This window comes from Dendrobates tinctorius, unplaced genomic scaffold, assembly GCF_039654945.1.
Source record: "Dendrobates tinctorius isolate UK_male_01 unplaced genomic scaffold, ASM3965494v1 ptg000006l, whole genome shotgun sequence".
NCBI classification, from domain to species: Eukaryota; Metazoa; Chordata; class Amphibia; order Anura; family Dendrobatidae; genus Dendrobates; species Dendrobates tinctorius.
In genome coordinates, this window is record NW_027361674.1 from 12,818,856 (window position 1) to 12,843,559 (window position 24,704).

General features: G+C 42.7%; 1 protein-coding gene across 5 annotated transcripts in view; it reads right to left on the bottom strand.

Annotated features, from left to right (window-relative positions):
* Positions 1-5,608: 5,608 nt before the first annotated feature.
* SYNE2 (spectrin repeat containing nuclear envelope protein 2) overlaps positions 5,609-24,704 on the bottom strand; it is a 553,640-nt gene continuing 534,544 nt past the window's right edge. For all 5 annotated transcript variants that reach the window (XM_073570820.1, XM_073570828.1, XM_073570812.1 and 2 more), the window contains 9 exons: positions 22,789-22,931; positions 22,592-22,706; positions 20,806-21,017; positions 19,647-19,850; positions 18,323-18,442; positions 14,525-14,716; positions 12,516-12,572; positions 11,780-11,814; positions 5,609-6,545 (listed from right to left, as the gene is read on the bottom strand). In XM_073570820.1, the coding sequence (XP_073426921.1) occupies positions 6,320-6,545; positions 11,780-11,814; positions 12,516-12,572; positions 14,525-14,716; positions 18,323-18,442; positions 19,647-19,850; positions 20,806-21,017; positions 22,592-22,706; positions 22,789-22,931 (1,304 nt within the window). In that variant the 3' untranslated portion in view covers positions 5,609-6,319. The remainder of the gene's footprint in view (positions 6,546-11,779; positions 11,815-12,515; positions 12,573-14,524; positions 14,717-18,322; positions 18,443-19,646; positions 19,851-20,805; positions 21,018-22,591; positions 22,707-22,788; positions 22,932-24,704) is intronic.

Genomic DNA, 24,704 nt, shown 5'->3' on the forward strand with positions numbered 1-24,704 from the left:
CATACTACATACATACTACATGCTACATACATACCACATACATACATACCACATACATACATACTACATATATACTACATGCATGCTACATACATACTGCATGCTACATGCATGCTACATACATACTACATACATACTACATGCTACATACATACCACATATATACTACATACATACTACATACAATACATTCATACAATACATACATAGACATACAGTACATATAACATAGAGTAACATACTTACCAATACTTGTCACATTGTTCCCCGAAGCCATTGTCTTTTACGGAATAAATATTAACATAAACCACAAAAATACTCACCCACGATCCGAAGCAGTCCACGAGTGTGTCCCACGACGATCTTGGGTAGAGAACTGCAGCATCAGCTGTTGCTGCCGTTCTCTACGGGCTGCAGGAATCCAATGACGGAAGGTAGGTATCCTTCCGCACTGTATTCCTCCGCCACTTAAAAAAAAAAAAAGTCCCTAGTCTCACTTTATGCCATTGCTGTGTGGGAATTTCCCACGCAGCAATGGCATAAAGTGAGACTAGGGACTTTTTTTTTTTTTTAAGTGGCGGAGGAATACAGTGCGGAAGGATACCTACCTTCCGTCATTGGATACCTGCAGCCCGTAGAGAACGGCAGCAACAGCTGATGCTGCAGTTCTCTACCCAAGATCGTCGTGGGACACACTCGTGGACTGCTTCGGATCGTGGGTGAGTATTTTTGTGGTTTGTTATGTTAATATTTATTCCGTAAAAGACAATGGCTTCGGGGAACAATGTGACAAGTATTGGTAAGTATGTTACTCTATGTTATATGTACTGTATGTCTATGTATGTATTGTATGAATGTATTGTATGTAGTATGTATGTAGTATATATGTGGTATGTATGTAGCATGTAGTATGTATGTAGCATGCATGTAGCATGCAGTATGTATGTAGCATGCATGTAGTATATATGTAGTATGTATGTAGCCTGTAGTATGTATGTAGTATGTATGTGGTATGTATGTAGCATGTAGTATGTATGTAGCATGCATGTAGTATGTATGTAGTATGTATGTAGTATATATGTAGTATGTATGTAGCATGTAGTATGTATGTAGCATATATGTAGTATGTATGTAGCATGTAGTATATATGTAGTATATATGTAGCATGTAGTATGTATGTAGTATGTATGTGGTATGTATGTAGCATGTAGTATGTATGTAGCATGCAGTATGTATGTAGTATATATGTAGTATGTATGTAGCATGTAGTATATATGTAGTATGCATGTTGCATGCATGTAGTATATATGTAGTATGTATGTTGCATGTAGTATATATGTAGTATGCATGTTGCATGCATGTAGTATATATGTAGTATGTATGTTGCATGTAGTATATATGTAGTATGAATGTAGCATGTATGTAGTATGTAGTATGAATGTAGCATGTATGTAGTATGCATGTTGTATGTATGTAGCATGTATGTAGCATGTAATTTTTTTTTTTTTTTTTTTTAAATTCAACACATTAGCCGGATGATGGGACTACTACTGTCCCATCATTGGCTAATGTGTCAATCACTGTCATGGTAGCAGGCATCGCCCGATGGGACTTGTAGTCCCATCGGACGATGCCTGCACAGCCCCCCGGCAGGCCGGCACAGCCCCCCGGAGCCTGCACAACCCCCCGGCAGGACGACACAGACCACCGGAGCCTGCACAGACCCCCTGGCAGGCCGGCACAGCCCCCCGAAAGGCCCGTACAGACCCCAGAGAGGCTGTACAAGGGAAAAACAGGATTTTTCTTATTCCGATACCGGAAGTCCCATAGACTTGAATGGGACTTCCGGTATCGGAATCGGCGATACCGATACTTTTTTTTTTTAAGATCGGCCGATCCATTCCGATCCGATACTTTGAAGTATCGGACGGTATCGCTCAACTCTAGTCATATTAGACCATCCTCGTCACCTTTAGGTGCTGGGTTTTTTTTGTGGCCAGGAAAGATGGTTCATTAAGACAGTGTATTGATTATCGTTCCCTTAACAAGATGACGGTTAAATATCAGTACCCGTTACCTCTGATGTCTGATTTATTCTCCAGAGTTAAGAGTGGCTGCTGGTTTACTAAGCTTGACCTCAGGGGGGCGTATAATCTTATTCGCATCAAACACGGGGATGAATGGAAGACGGAGTTTAATACTCCGGAGGGACATTTTGAGTACCTGGTGATGCCTTTTGGGCTCACTAATGCCCCTTCTGTCTTCCAGTCCTTTATGAATGATATTCTCCGTGACTTTGTGGATAAGTTTTTGATCATCTATCTGGATGATATTTTGATCTTTTCTAGTGATTGGGATTCTCATGTGGAACACGTCTGGACTGTGTTCCGGATTTTGAGGGAGAATTCCCTGTTTGTTAAGGGATCGAAATGCCTCTTTGGTGTACAGAGGATTTCATTTTTGGGATTTATCTTGTCTCCATCGACTATTGAAATGGACCTGGCCAAGGTACAGGCCATTTATGATTGGGTTCAGCCTACTTCTTTGAAGGCCCTCCAGAAGTTTTTGGGTTTTGCTAATTTCTATCGTAAATTTATAGGTAATTTTTCTGGTATTGTCAAACCACTGACTGATCTGACCAAGAAGGGCGTTGATGTGCTGAATTGGTCTCCTGAGGCTGTCTCAGCATTTCAAGAGCTTAAGCGGAGATTTACTTCAGCTCCGGTTTTACGGCAACCTGATGTCTCACTTCCATTTCAGGTGGAGGTAGATGCTTCTGAGATTGGTGCAGGAGCTGTTTTGTCCCAAAAGGACCCTGTGACTTCTAAGATGAATCCCTGTGCCTTCTGTTCTCGAAAGTTCTCCCCATCTGAACACAACTATGACATGGGGAATCGGCAATTGTTGGCCATGAAATGGGCATTTGAGGAGTGGAGACATTGGTTGGAGGGAGCTAGACATCAAGTTGTGGTCCTCACCGATCACAAGAATTTGATTTATCTGGAGTCGGCCAAACGCTTGAATCCTAGACAGGCTAGATGGGCCTTGTTTTTAACGCGTTTTAATTTTGTGGTCTCTTTCCTTCCGGGCACTAAGAATGTTAAGGCAGACGCCCTTTCTAGGAGTTTCTTTGCCGATTCTCTTAATGTGACCGAGCCTACTACCATCCTAGGTGAGGGGGTAGTTCTTTCTGCCATTTCGCCCGATTTGAGACGCGCCCTGGAGGAATTTCAGGAGGATAAACCTGAGCGTTGCCCTATGGGAAAATTGTATGTTCCTGACCAGTGGAGAAAGGGAGTGATGTCTGAAATTCATTGCTCCGCATTGGCTGGTCATCCAGGTATTTTTGGTACCAGAGATTTGGCGAGTCGATCCTTTTGGTGGCCTGCCTTAACTCGTGATGTCAGGAATTTTGTACAGTCCTCTGGGACTTGTTCTCGGTCTAAACCCTGTTCTCGTTCTAGTGGGTTGCTGATCCCCCTGCCGGTGCCCAAGAGGCCATGGACCCATATCTCAATGGATTTTATTTCTGATCTTCCTGTCTCTCAGAGAATGACTGTTATCTGGGTGACTTGTGATAGATTTTCGAAGATGGTCCATCTTGTACCACTCCCAAAGTTGCCATCTTCCACTGAGTTGGTGCCCTTGTTTTTACAACAGGTGGTTCGGTTACATGGGATTCCTGAGAACACTGTGTCCGACAGAGTTGTTCAGTTTGTTTCCAGATTCTGGAAAGCCATTTGTTCTAGTCTGGGAATTCAGTTATCTTTCTCCTCCGCATTTCATCCCTAGACCAATGGACAGACAGAGAACAAACCAGACCTTGGAGTCTTATTTAAGATGTTTTATATCTGCTGATCAGGATGATTGGGTCTCCGCCTCTGATATTCATGCCAATAGATTGGTTCGTGCTTTTCACCGGGCCCATCCTGATCGGCCTGGTGGCGTGGATGAGGGTTTGGTGACCCCTCCTCAAGGGGGGTTACTGTTGTGAGTTCATTTTCTGGTCTACCAGTTGTGAGTTCTCCTTCCAGGCTCCCTTTGGTGGTAACAGGAGGTAGTGAGGCTGATTTAATCAGTAGAGATCTGCCACCTGATAATGATGACGATTGGACCTCAGGAATCTCAGATTGGATTTAAGTCAGCCGACACCCTACTCTGGTGCTGGTGATTCCTTCTGCTTGTCAGGTCTTGGTTCTCAGTTCTGTTCCAGTCAGCTCAAGCTAAGTTTCTCTGCTAATGTTCACACTTGATTTTGTTGTTCTATTCAATTTTTTGTGTGGTCAGCCAGCCCCGGCTGGGGCTGTGCTGAATTTCCACTCTTATTTATCTGTATTTGCCAATTTGCTTTTTGTCCCTTATTAGATTGGCCTCTTTTTGCTCTGTCTCTGAAATATTCTAAGTGCTGATATAGTGGGAGAAGTCTAGTGACTTCAGGGTTAATTTTGTTATCAGAAGTGTTGGACATTATTTTTGTAGGGTTTTTGGCAGATTGCAGGCAGTGTCTTTCCTTTCCTCTCCTTTCTAGTTAGTTTGGGCCCCATCGTTTGCTCAGCCTATTTTCCTGCCTGTGTTTGTGCTTTCATCTTGTTTCACTGTCAAACCATGTGTGGGGGCTGTCTTTCCTTTGGGGTCTGCTCTGGGGCAGTTAGTTTTCCCCTTTTCTTGCTTTAGGCTTATTTAGTCCTCTGGCCGTGACGAGGCGTCTAGGATCATCGTAGGTATGCTCCACGGGTGCTGCTAGTTGTGTGGTTAGGATCAGGGGTCTGAAATCTGCATAGTTACCAACCTCTCTGGTTTTCTGTGACTTAGCTTGTTTTGCTTTTTTCTCCTCGGTGACCCATTCATAACACTACCCCCAACACACCCCTAACCCTAATCACAACCCTAATCCCAACCCTAATGGAAAAATGAAAATAAATATATTTTCTTTATTTCATTATTATATTTCCCTAACTAAGGGGATGATAAAGAGGGGGGGGCTATTTACTATTTTTTTATTTTGATCACTGTGATAGGGTTTATCACGGTGATCAAAATGTACTTTGAATGAATTAATTAAATCTGCCAGCCGGCAGATCTCGGTGGGTGCACCATTTTCTAACCGGAAGAAGATGGCAGCGCCCATCGAGGGGACTCACGCAAGCCAGGGACCACCGGGAGGGGGATCGGGGAATCTATTTCCATCTCCTTTGATGTGCGATCACATCAAAGGAGGGAGAAATTGAATGGCACATGGGATTTTTTTTTTTCTTTCGGTTGCCGTTATACGGTTAATAACGGCGATCGCAAAAGCAGGGTCAGTAAAAACCGACCCGAATCATGTTCTCTGGGGTCTCGGCTTCCCCCGACAGCCGAGACCCTGAAGAAAATCCGACTCTGGGGGCGCTATAAACTTTTTCCACAGCGCCTTTTAACAGCGCTGTGGTATAAGTACCCTTAACTACAGCTGTTAAAAGGAGTATCGGCGGTCGTTAAGGAGTTAATAGAAGTGAGCTGCAATACCAGACACAACCTGTGGACAAGTGTGGCACTGTTTCTCTAAGTCTGTAAAATCTGGTCCATGAATGACCAAAAAAAAAAAAACAAGGAGACAAGGAGGCATTAATTACAAAGGTCATATGAATTTTATTGAATCAATATCCCACAACTTTTACCATATCCAGCTGGTGAGACGTGTAACACTTATCTTACAGAATATATTAGAATCCCTTTTACATCAATGACCTTCAGTCCAATACTTCAGTGTTTCGTGATTTTTAAAAACGGCATAAAAAGGAAACATTAAAAAAGAAAAAAAAAACAAAAAAAAAAAAGAAACCCGAAATATCTGACTGTACATCAAAGAAATAACCCGGAAATCTGTAGAAAACCAAATTACTCTGTACAACATTTATGAATTCTTTTGAAGAGATGTGGGCCCTTTATTTTTTTTTCTTAAGAAATGTGCTAAATTTACATAGCAATTAATATTCAAATTTCACATAAATAAAAAACAAAATAAAAAGCCACAGCCATGCGATAAAATATCACCAATCTTGAGTAAAAACAGGAAACGGAACACATTGCTTAATCTAAGAAAAAGTCTGTAAAATGGCTATATCTTTAGAAACTTCCACCAAGTATGTAGATATAAAGTTACTATGTGCATGCGAATGAGTGAACTTCCCGCGCCCCTGTTTCACGAAGCACCAACGCTAAATAGGGGGTGAAATGTAGGATTGTGCACCCCTACACTAGATCTCTCCAGGGATTTGCTGGTGGTTTACTCTGGAATGTTATTTGGTTGGGGGTAGAAATGTATCGGAAGGGTCACTGACTATGTAGGGGGTGGGCCGTTGGTATATCTTAGCATGGGGTAAAACGACCGGGCAAAGTTGTTAGCGTGGGCGCAGCTGAAGTCCTCCTCAGACATGGGAATCATGCAGGCGAAGAAGAGCAAAAAGAGGAGGAGAAGCTGCAGAGGGAAAGCGGCTCTCAACACTCTGTAGAACAAGGACCTCTGCCGAGGAGCCTCTTGGACATTGACTTCGGCTGTTCTCTCTCTGTAATAAAGAAATAAAACACTTTTTTTAGATTATATCTTGGCTCTGTGTTCTTGCTAGTAAAAAAAAAAGTTTTTTTCACACTAGGGAGAACCAGGTGGTGAATAAATCCCCTGTAGCAACTCCCAGAGGACCCAACATTTCCAAAGTAAAGGATGTGGACATCTTTTGGGAACTATTCTTTTTACTCATGTATTTTGGGTTAAAAACTTTTTGCAGTTTGATTCCTTTAAAAATGTTGCATAGCTTGCCTTCTATAGCCTGTGTTGCACTGTCTTTGCCTTACTGCACAATGAGTTATCCGAGAATCTGTCAATGAGCTCATTCTGATGGGAGAGTTTATAACTTTTCTAAGTTTCTCATGGCTGATTAATGCCTACAGGAAAGCTGAACTTAGAATGACTACAGACTTGAATCCTAAGCCTGGACACCCCCTTAGTGACTGTAAGCGTGTGAATCCTCACGGCAAGCACAGTGCGCGCTGTCAGGATTCTCCAGTGTTGGGACCGGGCTGGTCAGTATGTGACCGCAAGTACAGGTGCTTAATTTAGTTCAGTTCTTCAATACAAAAAGTGATTCTCATATATTATAAGGAGTCATTACAAACAGAGTGATCTATTTCAAGTGTTTATTTCTGTTAATGTTGATGATTATGGCTTACAGCCAATGAAAACACAAAAGTCATTATCTCAGTAAATTAGAATACTTTATAACACCAGCCTGAAAAATGATTTTAAAATCCGAAATGTTGGCCTACTGAAATGTATGCCCAGTAAATGCACTCAATATTTGGTGGGGGCTCCTTTTGCATCAATTACTGCATCAATGCAGAGTGGCATGGAGGCGATCAGCCTGTGGAACTGCTGAGGGGTTATGGAAGCCCAGGTTGCTTTGATAGCAGCCTTCAGCTTGTCTGCATTGTTGGGTCTGGTGTCTCTCGTCTTCCTCTTGACAATACCCCATAGATTCTCTATGGGGTAATGGTCAGGCGAGTTTGCTGCCAATCACGCACAGTGATACTGCTGTTTGTAAACCAGGTATTGGTACTTTTTGCAGAGAGGACAGGTGCCAAGTCCTGCTGGAGAATGACATTTCCATCTCCAATAAGCTTGTCTGCAGAGGGAAGTATGAAGTGCTCTAAAATTTCCTGGTAACCAGCTGTGCGGACGTTGGTCTTGAAAAAACACAGTGAACCTACACCAGCAGACGACATGGCTCCCCAAACCATCACTGATTGTGGAAACCTCACACTAGACCTCAAGCAGCTTGGATTGTGTGCCTCTCCAAGGTCTCAGAGTCTGGAGGAAGAGTGATGTCCAAATGAAATGTAAAATTTACTTTCATCTGAAAACAACACCTTGGACCACTGAGCAACAGTCGAGTTCTTTTTCTCCTTGGCCCCCAGGTAAGACACTTCTGGTGTTGTCTATTGGTCATGAGTGACTTGACACAAGGAATGTGACACTTGTAGCCCATGTCCTGGATACGTCTGTGTGTGGTGGCTCTTGAAGCAATGACTCCAGCAGCAGTCTACTCCTTGTGAATCTCCCCCAAATTTTTGAATGGCGTTTTTTTAATCTTTTCAATGCTGCGGTTATCCTAGTTGCTTGTGCACCTTTTTCTACCACCCTTTTTCCTTCCACTCAACCTTCCATTAATATGCTTGGATACGGCAGTCTGAACAGCCAGCTTCTTTAGCAATGACCTTTTGTGGCTTACCCTCCTTGTGAAGTGTGTCAATGACTCCCTTCTGGACATCTGTCAAGTCAGCACTCTTCCCCATGATTGTGGAGCCTATTGAAACAGACTACAAAAGGTCCCTTAAACACTTAGGAAGCCTTTGCATGTGTTTTTTATTATTCTAATTTACTGAGATAATGACTTGGGTTGTCATTGGCCGTAAGCCATAATAATCAACTTTAGCAGACATAAAAACTTGAAATAGATCACTCTGTGTAATGACTCTATATAATAGATGAGTTTCACTTTTTGTATTGAAGAACTAAAATAAATTAACTTTTTGATAATCTAATTTAGTGAGAAGCACCTGTGTGTGCATACATGTGCTGACTATACAAGTGTATTGAGTGAGGCTTGACCTCTCCAGTCTGAATGTGGCCAGAAGTATCCAAATCACATATTTACGGTCATGTCACCACCCGCTCTTCGAGAATCCTGACAGAGTGCAGTGTACTCTGTGAGAATTCATAAGTGGCTGTAGATTTGAACCCCAAGTCTGGACAACCCCTTTAACTTTGTGGTGAAACATCAGCTGAGAATGGCGCAGAAGAAAGTTCAGCGTTACAAATTCTCCAATCAGAACCAGATCACTGATAGAACAACAGTTGACTCGCACTGTCTAATGCTGAGAGAAGCAGGAGTTAACTGTGAATTTATCAGTGACTTTGTTCTGACCAGTGAGTTCATAATACTTATGTTTCTTCTTAGCTTGGTTCTTTGACCAAAAAAAATTCAGGTCATCATTAATGAGCTGAGAGGAGCTCAGAAGCATTAAACTCCCCCATTAGAACGAGCTCACTGACCGATTCTTGGATAACCCATCATTAGAGTTGAGCGATACCGTCCGATACTTAAAAATATCGGATCGGAATGGATCGGCCGATCTTTAAAAAAAGTATCGGTATCGCCGATGCCGATACCGGAAGTCCCATTCAAGTCTATGAGACTTCCGGTATCGGAATTGGAAAAACCCTTTCCTGCCCTTGTACAGCCTCTCGGGGGTCTGTACGGGCCTTCCGGGGGTCTCTGCCGGCCTGCCGGGGGTCTGTGCCGGCCTGCCGGTGGGCTGTGCTGATGTCCGGGGGTCTGTGCAGGCATCGTCCGATGGGACTACAAGTCCCATCAGGCGATGCCTGCTACCATGACAGTGATTGACACATTAGCCAATGATGGGACAGTAGTAGTCCCATCATCCGGCTAATGTGTTAAATGTAAAAAAAAAAAAAAATACTACATGCATGCTACATACATACTACATGCTACATACATACTACATATATACTACATGCATGCTACATACGTACTACATGCTACATACATACTACATACATGCTACATATATACTACATATATACTACATGCATGCTACATACATACTACATGCTACATACATATTACATGCATGCTACATACATACTACATATACTACATGCATGCTACATACATGCTACATGCATGCTACATACATACCACATACATACTACATACAATACATACATAGACATACAGTACATATAACAGAGTAACATACTTACCAATACTTGTCACATTGTTCCCCGAAGCCATTGTCGTCTACGGAATAAATTAACATAACAAACCACAAAAATACTCACCCATGATCTGAAGCAGTCCACGAGTGTGTCCCACGACGATCTTGGGTAGAGAACTGCAGCATCAGCTGATGCTGCCGCTCTCTACGGGCTGCAGGAATCCAATGACGGAAGGTAGGTATCCTTCCGCACTGTATTCCTCCGCCACTTAAAAAAAAAAAAATCCCTAGTCTCACTTTATGGTAAAAGCTGTGTGGGAATTTCCCACACAGCTTTTACCATAAAGTGAGACTAGGGATTTTTTTTTTTTTTAAGTGGCGGAGGAATACAGTGCTGAAGGATACCTACCTTCCGTCATTGGATTCCTGCAGCCCGTAGAGAGCGGCAGCATCAGCTGATGCTGCAGTTCTCTACCCAAGATCGTCGTGGGACACACTCGTGGACTGCTTCAGATCATGGGTGAGTATTTTTGTGGTTTGTTATGTTAATATTTATTCCATAGACGACAATGGCTTCGGGGAACAATGTGACAAGTATTGGTAAGTATGTTACTCTGTTATATGTACTGTATGTCTATGTATGTATTGTATGAATGTATTGTATGTAGCATGCATGAAGTATGTATGCAGCATGTATGTAGTATATATGTGGTATGTATGTAGCATGTAGTATGTATGTATGTAGCATGCATGTAGTATGTATGTAGTATGTATGTAGCATGTATGTATGCATGTAGCATGTATGTAGCATGCATGTAGTATGTATCATGTAGTATATATGTGGTATGTATGTAGCATGTAGTATGTAGCATGCATGTAGTATATATGTAGTATGTATGTAGCATGTAGTATGTATGTAGCATGCATGTAGTATGTATGTAGTATATATGTGGTATGTATGTAGCATGTAGTATGTAGCATGCATGTAGTATGCATGTAGTATGTATGTAGCATGTAGTATGTATGTAGCATGCATGTAGTATATATGTAGCATGTAGTATGTATGTAGCATGCATGTAGTATATATGTGGTATGTATGTAGCATGCATGTAGTATGTATGTATGTAGTATTTTTTTTTTTTTAACACATTAGCCGGATGATGGGACTACTACTGTCCCATCATTGGCTAATGTGTCAATCACTGTCATGGTAGCAGGCATCGCCTGATGGGACTTGTAGTCCCATCGGACGATGCCTGCACAGACCCCCGGACATCAGCACAGCCCCCCGGCAGGCCGGTACAGACCCCCACAGGGTGCACAGACCACCGGCAGGCCAGCACGGCAGGCCGGTACAGACCCCGGGCAGTCCACACAGCCCCCCGGGCAGTCCACACTGCCCCCCGGCAGGCCGGCAGAGACCCCCGGAAGGCCCGAAATAACGGCGCATCATGATGCGCACACACCGCGCATCATGATGACGTCATTTCGGCTGTCAATCAACTTTGAACTTCCGATTCCCGATATTGAAAAAATATCGGATGTCGGTATCGGAATTCCGATACAGCAAGTATCGGCCGATACCCGATACTTGCGGTATCGGAATGCTCAACACTACCCATCATGCTTTCAGGATAAGGGACAGTGCAACACCCAGGATATCTGGTGCAAAAAAAATTCTGAAATCCAATTACAAAAGATGATATTTAACCTGAAATACATGCATTAAAAAAACAAAGCGGTGTTCCAGCGTAAGCAGCTGTCAGCTGCCCCCGAGAGCCCAGCCAATGGTCAGAATGGAGGTCTGACTATAATGCGGGGGGGGGGGTGACTGCCGTGGCCATCTTCAGTGTCCTAGGCTTATGGGCTGCACGGTCTGTGCGTCATTTCATACAACTCTTCCTGGCAGCGTGATAACTTATTTAGGCTGGAATACCCCTTTAAAAATAAAACAAATCAACAAACTCATATCTCCTTTAATAAGACTGATTCCAATTCCACAGACCTGCTCAAATCTTTGGACGATGCTCCCATTGCCATCTGTAAAAAGAAAGAAAAGGTACATTTGAATTGCTTAAATCAGGAAAAAAAATCCATGTTGATTTAAAAAAAAAAAAAAAAAAAAAAAAAAAAAAAACCCACCACCTTTCATACGCTCTTCTCCCATTCCAGTCCTTTGCCGGGTGCCACCACTGAATAAATCTCGTGTGATCGTATGGGACCTATTTCGGGGGCAGTGCCCGCCGAAAGACAGGGAAGGACAAGCAATATGGCCGAACTGGAGTGTATAACGCTGGGTTCACATCGCGTTATGGCCATGCATTTAACTCATCTGTTACATAGCGGCACTAACGCTATGTATCGGATGTGTTAACGCACCCATTGGCCACCATTATAGTAACGCATGCCAAATTCGGCATGCGTTGGCGATGATGCGTTACTTTGTGACGCACCCTCGAATGCGGTTTACTGCGTTAAGTCTGACGCACAGCGAACGGACGCGTTCGCTGTGCATAGACCTATGGCTAACGCATGGTAACAAAATGCTACCATGCGTCAGCGCATACGTTAGCGCTAGGGGTTAAAAAGATGTCAAAAGACATCAGCGTTAGCGCATCCGTTAAATGGATGTCCCTAACGCATTGTGAACCTAGCCTAAGAATTTGAGTTTAACCCCTCCCTGGCCAGCCGACTTGCTATTTTGCTGGATTCACACAAATCGAATCCCAAGCAGGTCTTACCTGTTGGCGAATGGTTGGGGAGATCATAGAATCAACCTCATCAGCGGCCAACGTGTCCTGCACGGGAGGAAGGAACAGAAAACATGAACAAAGCCCCACAGATTTGCTCTATTCAAATACAGAATGTAGAGCGTTCCCGGGGGTCCCTGTAAATAGCTGGGATTGATGCCGACTTAAAGGGGTTATCTTGGACTTTAAATATTCATTATCTGTCTTCCCACAGAAAAGAATGGGAGAATGCTTACAGTATTATTCACGGCCACTAGACTGCGTGGTGTCTCCTTTGCTCAGCTGATCGGTGCTGAGAGTTGGACTCTTTTGACATTCATAAATCATTATTACTAAAGTTCTAGAAAAAAACTTTAATGCTGTCCTTTGTTTCAAAACTTCATTCTTAATTTCGCAGCTTGATGTGTGAATTAATATGCTGTTGCCTTGTAGGACATATAGCCTCTATGAAAATTGCACCATTCATGCTGCAATCACTGCAGAAACTGAAGTTTAATCAAACAGTAGTGTGCTTAGTGCACCCCTGGTGTGGCCAAGAGGCTCAGTGAATAGCTCCACCCACTGCTTTTGGATGTCCCCACCTCCCTCACTGGTGATTGACAGCACAGGATTGCCTGAGCTATCTCTGGACTGACCAGTGAGGGAGGTGGGGACATCCAAAAGCAGTGGGTGGAGCTATGCACTGAGCCTCTTGGCCACACCAGGGGTGCACTAAGCACCCTAATTAGCAAATTTGATTACTCTAGTTTCTGTAGAACGCAGGCAGCTATTAAAGCATAAAGGTGACATTAATATATAAGTTTTATCCCCTACAAGATGGTGTGCTTAGTGTATACTGTTGGTTCATGCTGGCACACTCCCTTTAAAAGAGTCTTTAACGATGGCAATTGGGTAATAACCATGTGCAACCCCTTTCTACTCCTTCCCTGTCTGGACCACCTAACCTGGAGACAGATGAGGGTCCGTGCACTGGTGGATGAAATGAAAGTCTGTGATGGGAAGATGTCACATTATGTCGTCCTATTGTTTATTGGTGGAGGTCTCGGTCCTGAGACCCACAAGGGGCAGCAGGACAGAATGGTGCAGCTTACCCTCAGCACGAGCAGGGCAGTACATGGACCCATAGATTTACTACTGAGCATGTAACCGCACTGCTTGTGCGCTGGGATAAGATGAAAGCTCACTTTAAACAATTGATAGGGGTCTCAGGAACCAGGCCCCACCAATCAGCATTATATAGATCCAATAACTTATCAAAAAAAAGTTTAACGAGTAATCGTTGTGTTAACTCATTTCTTAAATAAACAGTACACGTGAACATAAGCAACTCTGTAATATATCTTATCAGATAAATCTGCTTCTTTCTCCTCCTTGACTAATTATATACTTTCAATTCAGGGGAAAAATCTGTATTCAGTAAAGACAAACTTTCCCACTATTGAGAGAATAAATGACAATTGGTGCTTATAAGATTCTATGGATATGTCTTTTCCATAGCGGAGGCATTCGACTACAAGTTTTCCTGTAACAGCAGTTACAGTTCTCCATAGAACTTTATGAGCACCAACTGTCATCTATCTCCATAACAGGAAAGTCTGCACTCTGAAGACAGACTTTCACATCACTGATCTAGGAGATGACAGTTGGTACTTTTAAAATTCTTTGGAGGAAGGCAGAGCTAGAGGAAGATGCAGACATTCTGCTGCAAGCTCCATACAGCCTTACGAGCACAGTCATCTATTTCAGTTATAGGAAAGTCACTGAAGATACATTTTACCATTGAACTGACCATTTTGAGAATGATCAGTCCATGAGGAGAAAGAAGCCGATAAGTTTATTACAAAGTATATTTTTTTCATGTGTACTATTGATTTATACTTCAAACAAAAGGGACGTAAACTTTAAAGAGTCACCGTTAAGTCTATATTAAGCTTACAATTAAAAATATACCAATGTAACTTAATGAGCAGGGTCGTCTGACCAAAAGAAAGTGTCCTCACCTGAGCGTTCTGAGTGGCAGCCAGGTCTTGTGAGACGTCCGTCAGGAGCTGTCTCAGTTTGGTGCCAATGACGTGCGTCCTCTCCTCTGCCTCGATGTACCCGGCACCAGACATGCTGCTCAGCAGGTCACTGCACAGATCCTGGAGGGCGTTCGCTTCACCCTGGCGCTCCTCCAGCTGCTCCTTCAGTTGCTGCATAAAAGCCGGAAATTACTAAATCTTACAAATAATAATAATAATAAATGCACTGAAGTTTCCTTTAATAGAGATGAACAATCAAAAACATAGTGATTAGTAAGGTTGGTCACCACCTATTGGCAGACAATCCAGTGTCACACTGCTTATGTCATTTACATACAGGATCTATAAATGTCTCTAAGGAACGTATACTGCACCCCAGGACTCTAAATAATAGGCTACTGTGATTTCATGCTGCTTGCACTATTATTCAGACTTCTAAAGCTGGCCATGCACAGTGACCTTCCTCTATACATATGCACGCTCAATTTAGCTGAGAGTGCACGTGTTGTGAATGGGAAGATGGGAGAATGCCTATGCCTGAAGCCTCAAGCCAGAACTTCTATAGAGTTGGGCACAAAGATTTGCAGGACCCTGATCTGGTGTCTACATTGGTGGCCAAAAAAAGGATGACTTCCTAGACCGGAACCTCAAGAACATCTGACGTGGTGTGAGACCTGACAACTGGTCATGATACGCTGTAGCCCTGGTAGTCACAAGAGGCGCCATTACGAGTAGGAAGCTCGCACAGCCCCGATTCAGCTGCCATGGAGAAGAGAGATCAATGCTAGACCAGGATCCTCCAAAGCTTTCCGCTCAACTCTATGTGCCTGGGAATGAAGGCTCCCAATCCGAGGGTCGAATGTGCACAGCCACAGTAAGGCCTTGTTCACATGTTACAGGCCAAAAAGTGCATGAAAAAATATAAAGGAAAAATAAATGAAATTTTGGGGTTACTGTAAAACACTGCAATATTTTTGTTTTTTGGGGGAGGGGGTCTAAAAAGTGAGCAGAAAAACCCAGCCTGCATTACGTGTGAACAAGCCCTTAAGCTGGCTGTATGCATTAGCCCAAGGTCGGCAAATATTTTTGTGGGCGCAATCGACCCTTTAATGTTCACTGGGAGCCCCCTGACAAATTACATTGCAGCAAAAATGCTTTGTGGAATTGCCACCGTGTGTTTCTGGTGATTGTGGGGTAAAATAAAAATGCAGGAGAAACACTGCATGTAAACATATGCCCTAAGGTTTCATTCACATCAAGCTGAGAAGATCCACATTTCCATAACTGGTAAGATTTTGGCAATTTCATGGTTGGTATTTAATGGTTGGTACAAGCATCGGTGGTTGCCTCATCTGCTCCACTCGGGGTGGTACGTCAGCTACGTTTGGCTTCTGTTATGTTATTCACAATTAAAAACAAGTTCAAAATACGACCACCCGCAAAAGGTGGCGCAAGAGAGCCAAAATGGGAAGTAATTTGTATTATTACCATTTGATGTAAAAATGTGGATGTTCTTGCCAATTATATCCAGGACCACAAACTATCTGTGATATCCAATTAATAGGTCAATACCTAGATCATAGTATATACAGTATGGAGTCCCGCAAGTAAGAATGCGTTGGAAGTGCTCTACCATTTTATATCAGATCTTACTAGTCAGCAAAAGTCAGGGATGATCTTACCAAATACGTGCCTATTCTCACCTGTTCTAATGCACGTTTCGCATATATAGCTTCATCAGGAGCTTGAGTTCAGTAAGAACATTACATATATTATTGTATCTTGTTCAGTGGAATTACAATTTCTACACAGCATTATTGACCTACATATACATATACTACCATTCAAAAGTTTGGGGTCACCCAGACAATTTTGTGTTTTCCATGAAAACTCATACTTTTATTAATCAAATGAGCTGCCAAATGAATTTAAAAAAAATCGAGTCCAGACATTGACAAGGTTCGAAATAAGATTTTAATTTGAAATAATAATTTTCTCCTTCAAACTTTGCTTTTGTCGAAGAATGCTCCCTTTGCAGCAATTCCAGCATTGCAGACCTTTGGCATTCTAGCAGTTAATTTGCTGAGGTAATCTGGAGAAATTTCACCCCATGCTTCCAGAAGCCCCTCCCACAAGTTGCTTTGGCTTGATGGGCACTTTTTGCATACCATATGGTCAAGCTGCTCCAACAAAAGCTCAATGGGGTTGAGATCTGGTGACTGCGCTGGCCACACAATTACAGATAGAAAACCAGCTGCCTGCTTCTTCCCTAAATATTTCTTGCATAATTTGGAGGTGTGCGATGGGTCATTGTCCTGTTGTAGGATGAAACTGGCTCCAATCAAGCGCTGTCCACAGGGTATGGCATGGAGTTGCAAAATGGAGTGATAGCCTTCCTTATTCAAAATCCCTTTTACCTTGTACAAATCTCCCACTTTACCAGCACCAAAGCAACCCCAGACCATCAGATTACCTCCACCATGCTTGACAGATGGCATCAGGCACTCTTCCAGCATCTTTTCAGTTGTTCTGCATCTCACAAATGTTCTTCTGTGTGATCCAAACACCTCAAACTTGGATTCGTCTGTCCATAACACTTTTTTCCAATCTTCCTCTGTCCAATGTATGTGTTCTTTTTGCCCAGTTAATCTTTTCCTTTTATTAGCCACTCTCAGATATGGCTTTTTCTTTGCCACTCTGTCCTGAAGGCCAGCATCCCGGAGTCGCTTCTTCACTGTAGACATTGACACTGGCGTTTTGCGTGTACTATTTAATGAAGCTGCCAGTTGAGGACCTGTGAGGCGTCGATTTCTCAAACTACAGACTCTAATGTACTTGTCTTGTTGGTCAGTTGTGCAGCAGGGCCTCCCACTTCTCTTTTTACTCTGGTTAGAGCCCGTTTGTGCTCTCCTCTGAAGGGAGTAGTACACACCGTTGCAGGAAATCTTCAGTTTCTTGGCAATAGACTGTCGAGTTTCACATGAAAGTTCTTTTTTTCTGGCTATTTTGAGAGTTTAATGGAACCAACAAACATAATGCTCCAGATTCTCAACTAGCTCAAAGGAAGGACAGGTTTATAGCTTCTCTAATCAGCCAAACTGTTTTCAGCTGTGCTAACATACTTGCACAAGGGTTTTCAAGGGTATTCTAACCATCCATTAGCCTTCCTACACAGTTAGCAAACACAAATTACCATAAGAACACTGGAGTGATGGTTGTTGGAAATGGGCACCTATGAAGATATTGCATTACAAACCAGACGATTGCAGCTAGAATTGTCATTTACCACATTAACAATGTATAGAGTGTATTTCTGAATCATTTAATGCTAGCTTCATTGGAAAAAACTGTGCTTTTCTTTCAAAAATAAGGAAATTTTTCTAAGTGACCCTAAACTTTTGAATGGTAGTGTATCTTGAGCTATATTACACCTGTACTATAACGAGGTGCTTGCATTACCAGGTACATAATGTCTCTTCAATAAGCAAGACCCCCCGAGGTGCCCCACCACCATAACAGGCAATGCTGTATATAGAGCAAGCAGCCTGCAGGACTTACCGTGTACGTAAGAGATTACATCTATTCCAGCCTGACCTAACGCTTATTACTCTTATACGATTACAGAGCTCATTACAGACGTAATCTTCTCATGTGTCATCTAGTAATGGGGTTGGCACATTCATCGTCCCACCGCCCCTGAGAACCACACACAAATACCTTCAAGGAGAAGATGGGAGGGGGTGTTTGGGTTTATCCTTCCCGTACGAGGAAACTTACCATCAGATTCTTCTGTAAGACATGTGGGTGTCCTCCTTTATCGGTCAATCGGTATTGGAGTCGACGTTCTTCCACTTCGGTCAACCACAACAATAACTTATCGCTCCGCTCTTGGAATTCCTACAGAACGACATGTAATGCATGCAAGAAATACTAGACTGGTTTGAACAAGGACATAGTAGAGGGCATCACATCTTCAAGACACAGAGATGTTGTAGAGCGAAGTGTCACTTGGCACAACTCATGATATCTTTCACCTGTGGTTTCACACAACTAAAACTGCAATACCATGTGATCAGATTGGCTATTCTAACCTCCCCTCCTCCCATAAACATCCATGCGCAATTCAGCAGAGTGTGCATGTGTTCTCAATGGGAAGGAGGCGCTCCTAGACCCCTCTGATGGAAGCATTGAAATTCAACACACCCGATTCTTTCTTCACCCAGCATCTGTTCGGAGAACCCAGAGGTCTCCATACACATTAGACGATCAGCCCATCAGCCGATCCTAAGGATGTAACACAAAGAAAGAGGATCAACCGTCTGGATGTACATTAAAAAACCTTCTCCTTTATTTTATATAATTTAAAATTAAGTGCAGACAGGTTAAAAACAGGATAGCATTCTGACGCGTTTCTGGCCGAAGTCCTTAGTCGTAGAACGTCTACGACTAAGGGTTTCGGCCAGAAACGCGTCAGAATGCTATCTGGTTTTTAACCTGTCTGCACTTAGTTTTAAATTATATGAAATAAAGGAGAAGATTTTTTAATCTACATCCAGCTGGTTGATCCTCTTTCTTTGTGTTACATCCAGTGGTCAGACAGACTCTGGATGCAGCATTGGAGGCTACCTACCATTTACACGGTGAGGCTTATTTCCCTCTTGTGTTTTGTTTGATCAGCCGATCCTGTTGAAATTTAGTTCAAATGATATTAACCCGAAAGCACTCATGAAACATTTTCCATAGATGTCAACTAACGGGTTGGATGCATCACCTCTCAAAAGCTGCATCACTTGAGCCAGCAGAAAACATACAGCTATAGCTGCCCTACGGACCTAATCGACTCGGAAATAATTTTTCCCTCCTCATTGGCTTCTACTACTTTAAAATAATAAACCCAGGTGTTTATCGCTCTCACCAGGTCCAGCGCTTGGTCTTTATTGACAGGAGATGTGAACGCTGCAGCCAATCACTGGGCTCACAGCCACAAATTATTTCAATCAAGCCCAAGCTGATGGAGAGGGTAAATTACTCCCCTTTAACAATGGATACACACAACCGTCCAAGTGATGGCACAGGCTTCTTGGTGTACACCGGAGCTCACCTCGCACTGCAGAAAGTCACGTTGTAAGCTCTCCCTCCAGGTATCCAGCTCTCGGCACACTCGCTCCCAGCGCACGTTCACCAGGCGAAGTTTATTCAGGACATCCCTAGATTCTGTATCCTCATCTCCGGCCTGGAACTCTTTACTGCTCAGGTTCGCAGATATAACCAGGGCTTTTGATTCATCAAACGTTCTCTGAACTTCCTAGAAGAAGAATGGCAGACGTTCAACACTGTGTAATCATTAATGAAAGCCAGACTACAGCAGCCATATGTAGATATTCATAAATCCAAAGCTGGACATATGTGATCTGGGTGAAATCTGGTGCAAACAGCCAAGAGTCAGCATTTAGCTCGCTGGGTCTCCCCTAAATTACAGCAGCAATGTGGCTTTTTCCGCAGCAAGAAGTCACCCAGCAAAAAGGAGGCACAGGAGCCCGAATCCTACCTTTTTTTATATGTTAAAAGCTTCTTGGGACACATTTACAAGCCTTGTTTTTATATTTTGAATTATGATACTGGCCAGATCAGGGTCAATAAAGTGACACATAAGTTCCCCATACATATTTGACTAACACTGACCAAACCCGCTTATATTGGTGGGCTCATCTGGTAGTCTAATGTGTATGGGGGCCAGCTGATTACTTCCGATTCTTTCCGACAGAGGTTGAAGGAGATAGGGATCTGTTGTGGATCTGCCGCTACTTTTGTTCTCAGGGAGGTAAGCTGCCGCCAGAAGAGTCTCCCAACTGCACTCTCAGAGAAAACAGGAGCTTTCGGCAGGGAAAGCATTAATACATATGGAGAACTCATGAGAGATAGTGGTCGGCTGAACAATCGCTCGTCCGACAGCTATTGATTATGTACGGGGCCCTTACATGCCAACATTTGCTAGTGTTTGTTGCAACCTGCCACTCCATTTTGTAACAGGGATAAAGGTGCCCCATCGGAGATAAGAATTCTTGGTTTGGTGCTAGTCTCAGCAATCAGATCTCCATTGATCAGTAAGTTATGGATAGGTGATAAAGAGATTATCCAGTAAAAACCAGGTAAGGCCCAAGTGCCATGCCACATAGAGAAATTTGACCTCAATTCTTACAATACACATTCACGATGAAAAGTGCAGCATGGTGGAAGACTATACAGACAAGACTATGTACCTTCAGCATCTGTACTTTTTCTTCCAGCTCTCGGATGGTGGATGAAGGCTTCAGCTTTTTGACTTGTTCAAGTTCTGCCTCTGTTTTATCCAACCATAGCGTGATCTTATCCAGGTCCTGACTGATTTGTTGCCACCGCTTGCCGCCTTGTTGGTGCTGGAGTTCACTGCTCGAGGATTGAGCTTGTATAATCTCCCAACGCTCAATGACTCCTAAAAGGAAAGTGGCACATAACAAGTAGTTTACTCTGTAAGCCTTGATGGAGCAGTGTGCCCTGCAGCAGATCCAGGGAGAATATGGAGGGTTTTGTTGACATGTCTCGCAACTAATAATTTTCAAGAAGTCACAACAACTCCTCTGAAAAATCATTAAAAATTCAGTGTTTGCAAATCTGCCTCCTCAGATTACTCCAGTGTAAGTGTCACTTCTAAGACTTACACAATAATGATCTCCGGTAATGTTTATGCAAGTGTACGAATATCCTAAAAGGTTTTGTACCAAATGTTTGCCGACTTAAAAAGGAACACCCGACTTAGAAATAAGTGAATTTCTGCAGCATTTTGTAAAATTTCAGCACACAACATACAGGATGGGTTAGTTTCTTGCCCTAAATGCTGGGCTTTAATCAAAAGCTTCTGCTGCAGACAGTACTCTTACTGCCAGACTGAGAAGGTGAGAAGTCAGGTCACCATGTAAGAAGGTACATGGCTGACCTCCTATATTACAGCGAGAAGCTTTTGTTATAGATTCCTTTTTAAGTACTATGGGATATAAAAAGTAATGAAGGCCAAACCCCATTGCAAGTCAAGTGGACAAACCCCATTGCAAGTCAAGCCTGTGGGAGTTATGATACTATGTGTGTGCCGGAAACTGACGGGGGCCTTCATACTGTGTGTTGGAAGCATCATACTGTATGTAGGGTGTTATGATACTATGTGCGTGGTGGAAACTGATGGGGCCTTCATACTGTATGTAGGGGGCTGTGAGAGTTATGATACTATGTGCGTGGTGGAATCCGATGGGGCCTTCATACTGTGTGTGGGTGGCATCATACTGTGTGGAAGGCTACTGTGAGGCAAACATATTGTATGTAGTAAAATCAGTGTGTGTTGGATACATTTTGGGGGAAAATTATTGTGTTCGTGCCCCAACACGTGTTTCGCAGCCAGCTTCATCCGGGGGCGTGAAGCTGGCAGCGAAACACGGGTCAGGGTGAGGGGACGCTGAGCGGACACATAGGACCTCTTGCTACCGGTAACGTTACTTACATTATACGACAACTGTTTGGGGCATTGCAGACCATTTTCTTCACAGCCACTAGTGCACTATTATTGTATCTGAATTTGCACAACATGAACTTTGATATTGGTACTGCCTTATGTCCTCCATTTTTACCGGTATACTATCATTTAAGGGGAAATTCTATTGGGATATAATTCAATGGTCGCTTTTATTGATAACCATTTTGATCTTTGAGGACTATTAATATACAGTTTATATTTGGATATATACATCTTTTTGTGTGTTGTATAAATTGTGCCATTCTGGGCATATAAATTGGAGATATGCATATTTGTGATTATGTGCATTCTATTTGATGTGACATCCTCTCTTGTTTTTGCTTGGCGTCCCTGGATGGTATTTTGCTTTTTTTAGATGATGATTTTAATTGATATTCAATAAAGTGATTTTATTTGCATGAGATCTCTTCATATTCCCACGAGTATTACACCTTTATGGGAGTTTTTTTTGTTGTTGAATGTATGAGAGGAGTCTGATCAGGTACCTGAAGGTGTTTCAGGACTTTCCATTCCCCTAAGTCCCTGGTCCTCCAGTTGGTCACCGGTGGAGTTTTCAGAGTCTATTTCTTTAGGAAGACTTGAAATGGTTTCATGAGATCTCTGTAAAAAGAAGAGCGTATTAGCATCAGAACATTTCCATAAAAGTTTGATATTACCAATATCTATGAAATGCAGAACTTACAGAAGACTCATGTAATATTGTCCCGGTTCCAGCTGTGCCAATCACAAGTCCCTTCTCCTTCCTATCATCTTTAAACTCCATTTTTACGGCTACCAAATGTTTGCTGGGAGAATGCCAAGATGGAGTCTCCAAGTCAGATTTCCCTGTAAAAATGTCAAACAACTTAGAAGAAATACAGCAAAAATATCTTTGAGGTGGTGCCATGGTGCAAATGATACGTGACTTCTTATAGGCACCACATGTAACTTACCAGTAATAGCGATCAAAGTAAAGGCTCAATACAGGATATGAAAAAGTGCCAAAAATCAATATTATATGAAAATCAGACAAAGCTGATGCAAATAGGTTAGATCAGTAGCATTGATAATGGACAAGAATGGGGTTTGGCTTAGCAAGAAATAGTAATATTGTGAAACGCCCATGCAAACTGCAAAAAAACAAAACAAAACAGATATAGTATGATAAAGCCAAGTAGTATCATGTCATGTAGGAAAACATATATAAATGTAAGAAATCTCAATCATCAAGACTGTATACACAGATGGTCCTCCATTGTGTATGTTCATTGGGTCAGTGCAACAAAAAGAACCTCCTCTTAGTAAGGTATAGCCAGAAGAGAAAAAAAAAGTCAATTACTTAAAGGGTTTTTTCCCATTTTAATATGGGTATTGTCGGATAGAGCTTGTAAAAACAAGTAATTTTGTAATTTATTGTTTATTAAAATTTTCAGCTGCTGACATATACGATCTGGTTAAGTTTTGCAAAACTGCACTAACTACCCTTACAAAGAGAGTGAATGGTATAAAGGAGGAAATGATCAATATGAAGACAGCCATTAACAGGCTGATAGAGTGGGGGTGGTGGAAAAAAAAGTGAGCACACTGGAGGACCAACTTTCTAAGCTGCAGAAGTCCCACACTCAATGCCTGCAGCGGTGTGCCATTCTGGCTGATAAAAATGACGATATAGAAAACTGCTCTAGGTGGAACAATGTGCGGTTGGTGGGCATCCCTGAATAGGCAGAAGGGACTGATCCTACAGCATTTGTTGCACACTGGCTTTGCAATAAAATTGGCGCTAACAATCCGACCAAGCTGTTTGCAGTGGAGAGAGCACACCGCATTCCTATGATGCCCCTCCCTCCGGGTTCCTCCCCGTACCATCCTGGCGAGGATCCTTAATTATAGGTATAGAGACTTTATCCTTCGGAAAGCAAGAATGGCTAAGGATATAAGTATTAACGGACAAACAGTGTCCATGTACCCCGACTACACGGCCGAGGTTCAGAGGCAAAGAATGCCGTATGGTGGGGTGAAGAAAAGGTTGAGAGATATGGAACTGGTATATTCTACTCTGTATCCTGCTAAGCTTAAGGTTGTGGCCCTGGGATCTGTTCATCTTTTTCCAACTCCGGAGGAGGCCACCAAGTGGCTGGACTTGAATGCTAAAAGGATCAGATCTGGTAAAGGAAGGGAGAAGTGAGAAGACGTGCTGAGAGACCTGGCGGGCCATATACTTGTGAAGAAGGAAAGATGGATGGTGTTGTTATACAGAGCCTTTTTGTTCCTGCGTTTTAGTTATTATGGAAAATGGAGGGACTGTAGATGATAGCACACATAAGCGGAGGATAAATGGAGGGGATTGAAAGTAATTCACGGTTTTGGGATAACGTTTGTGAGTTTGCTAGGTATAGAGTTACTCTCTGGTTTAGAGGGAAGAAACATATTGAGAGTCTTTTGATAATGATTTGTTCTGTTCATTAACAGTGGGGAGGGGAGGGGGAGGCCCTTCAGGCTATGGGTTGGTTCTAGGGGTTCTTGAGAGAAGTATTGTCCTCTACGGGATTGGGAAAGAAGATGTATAGGGAAATATGGGGGGTGAGGAGATTAAAATTCTTAATTGGAATGTGAGGGGCT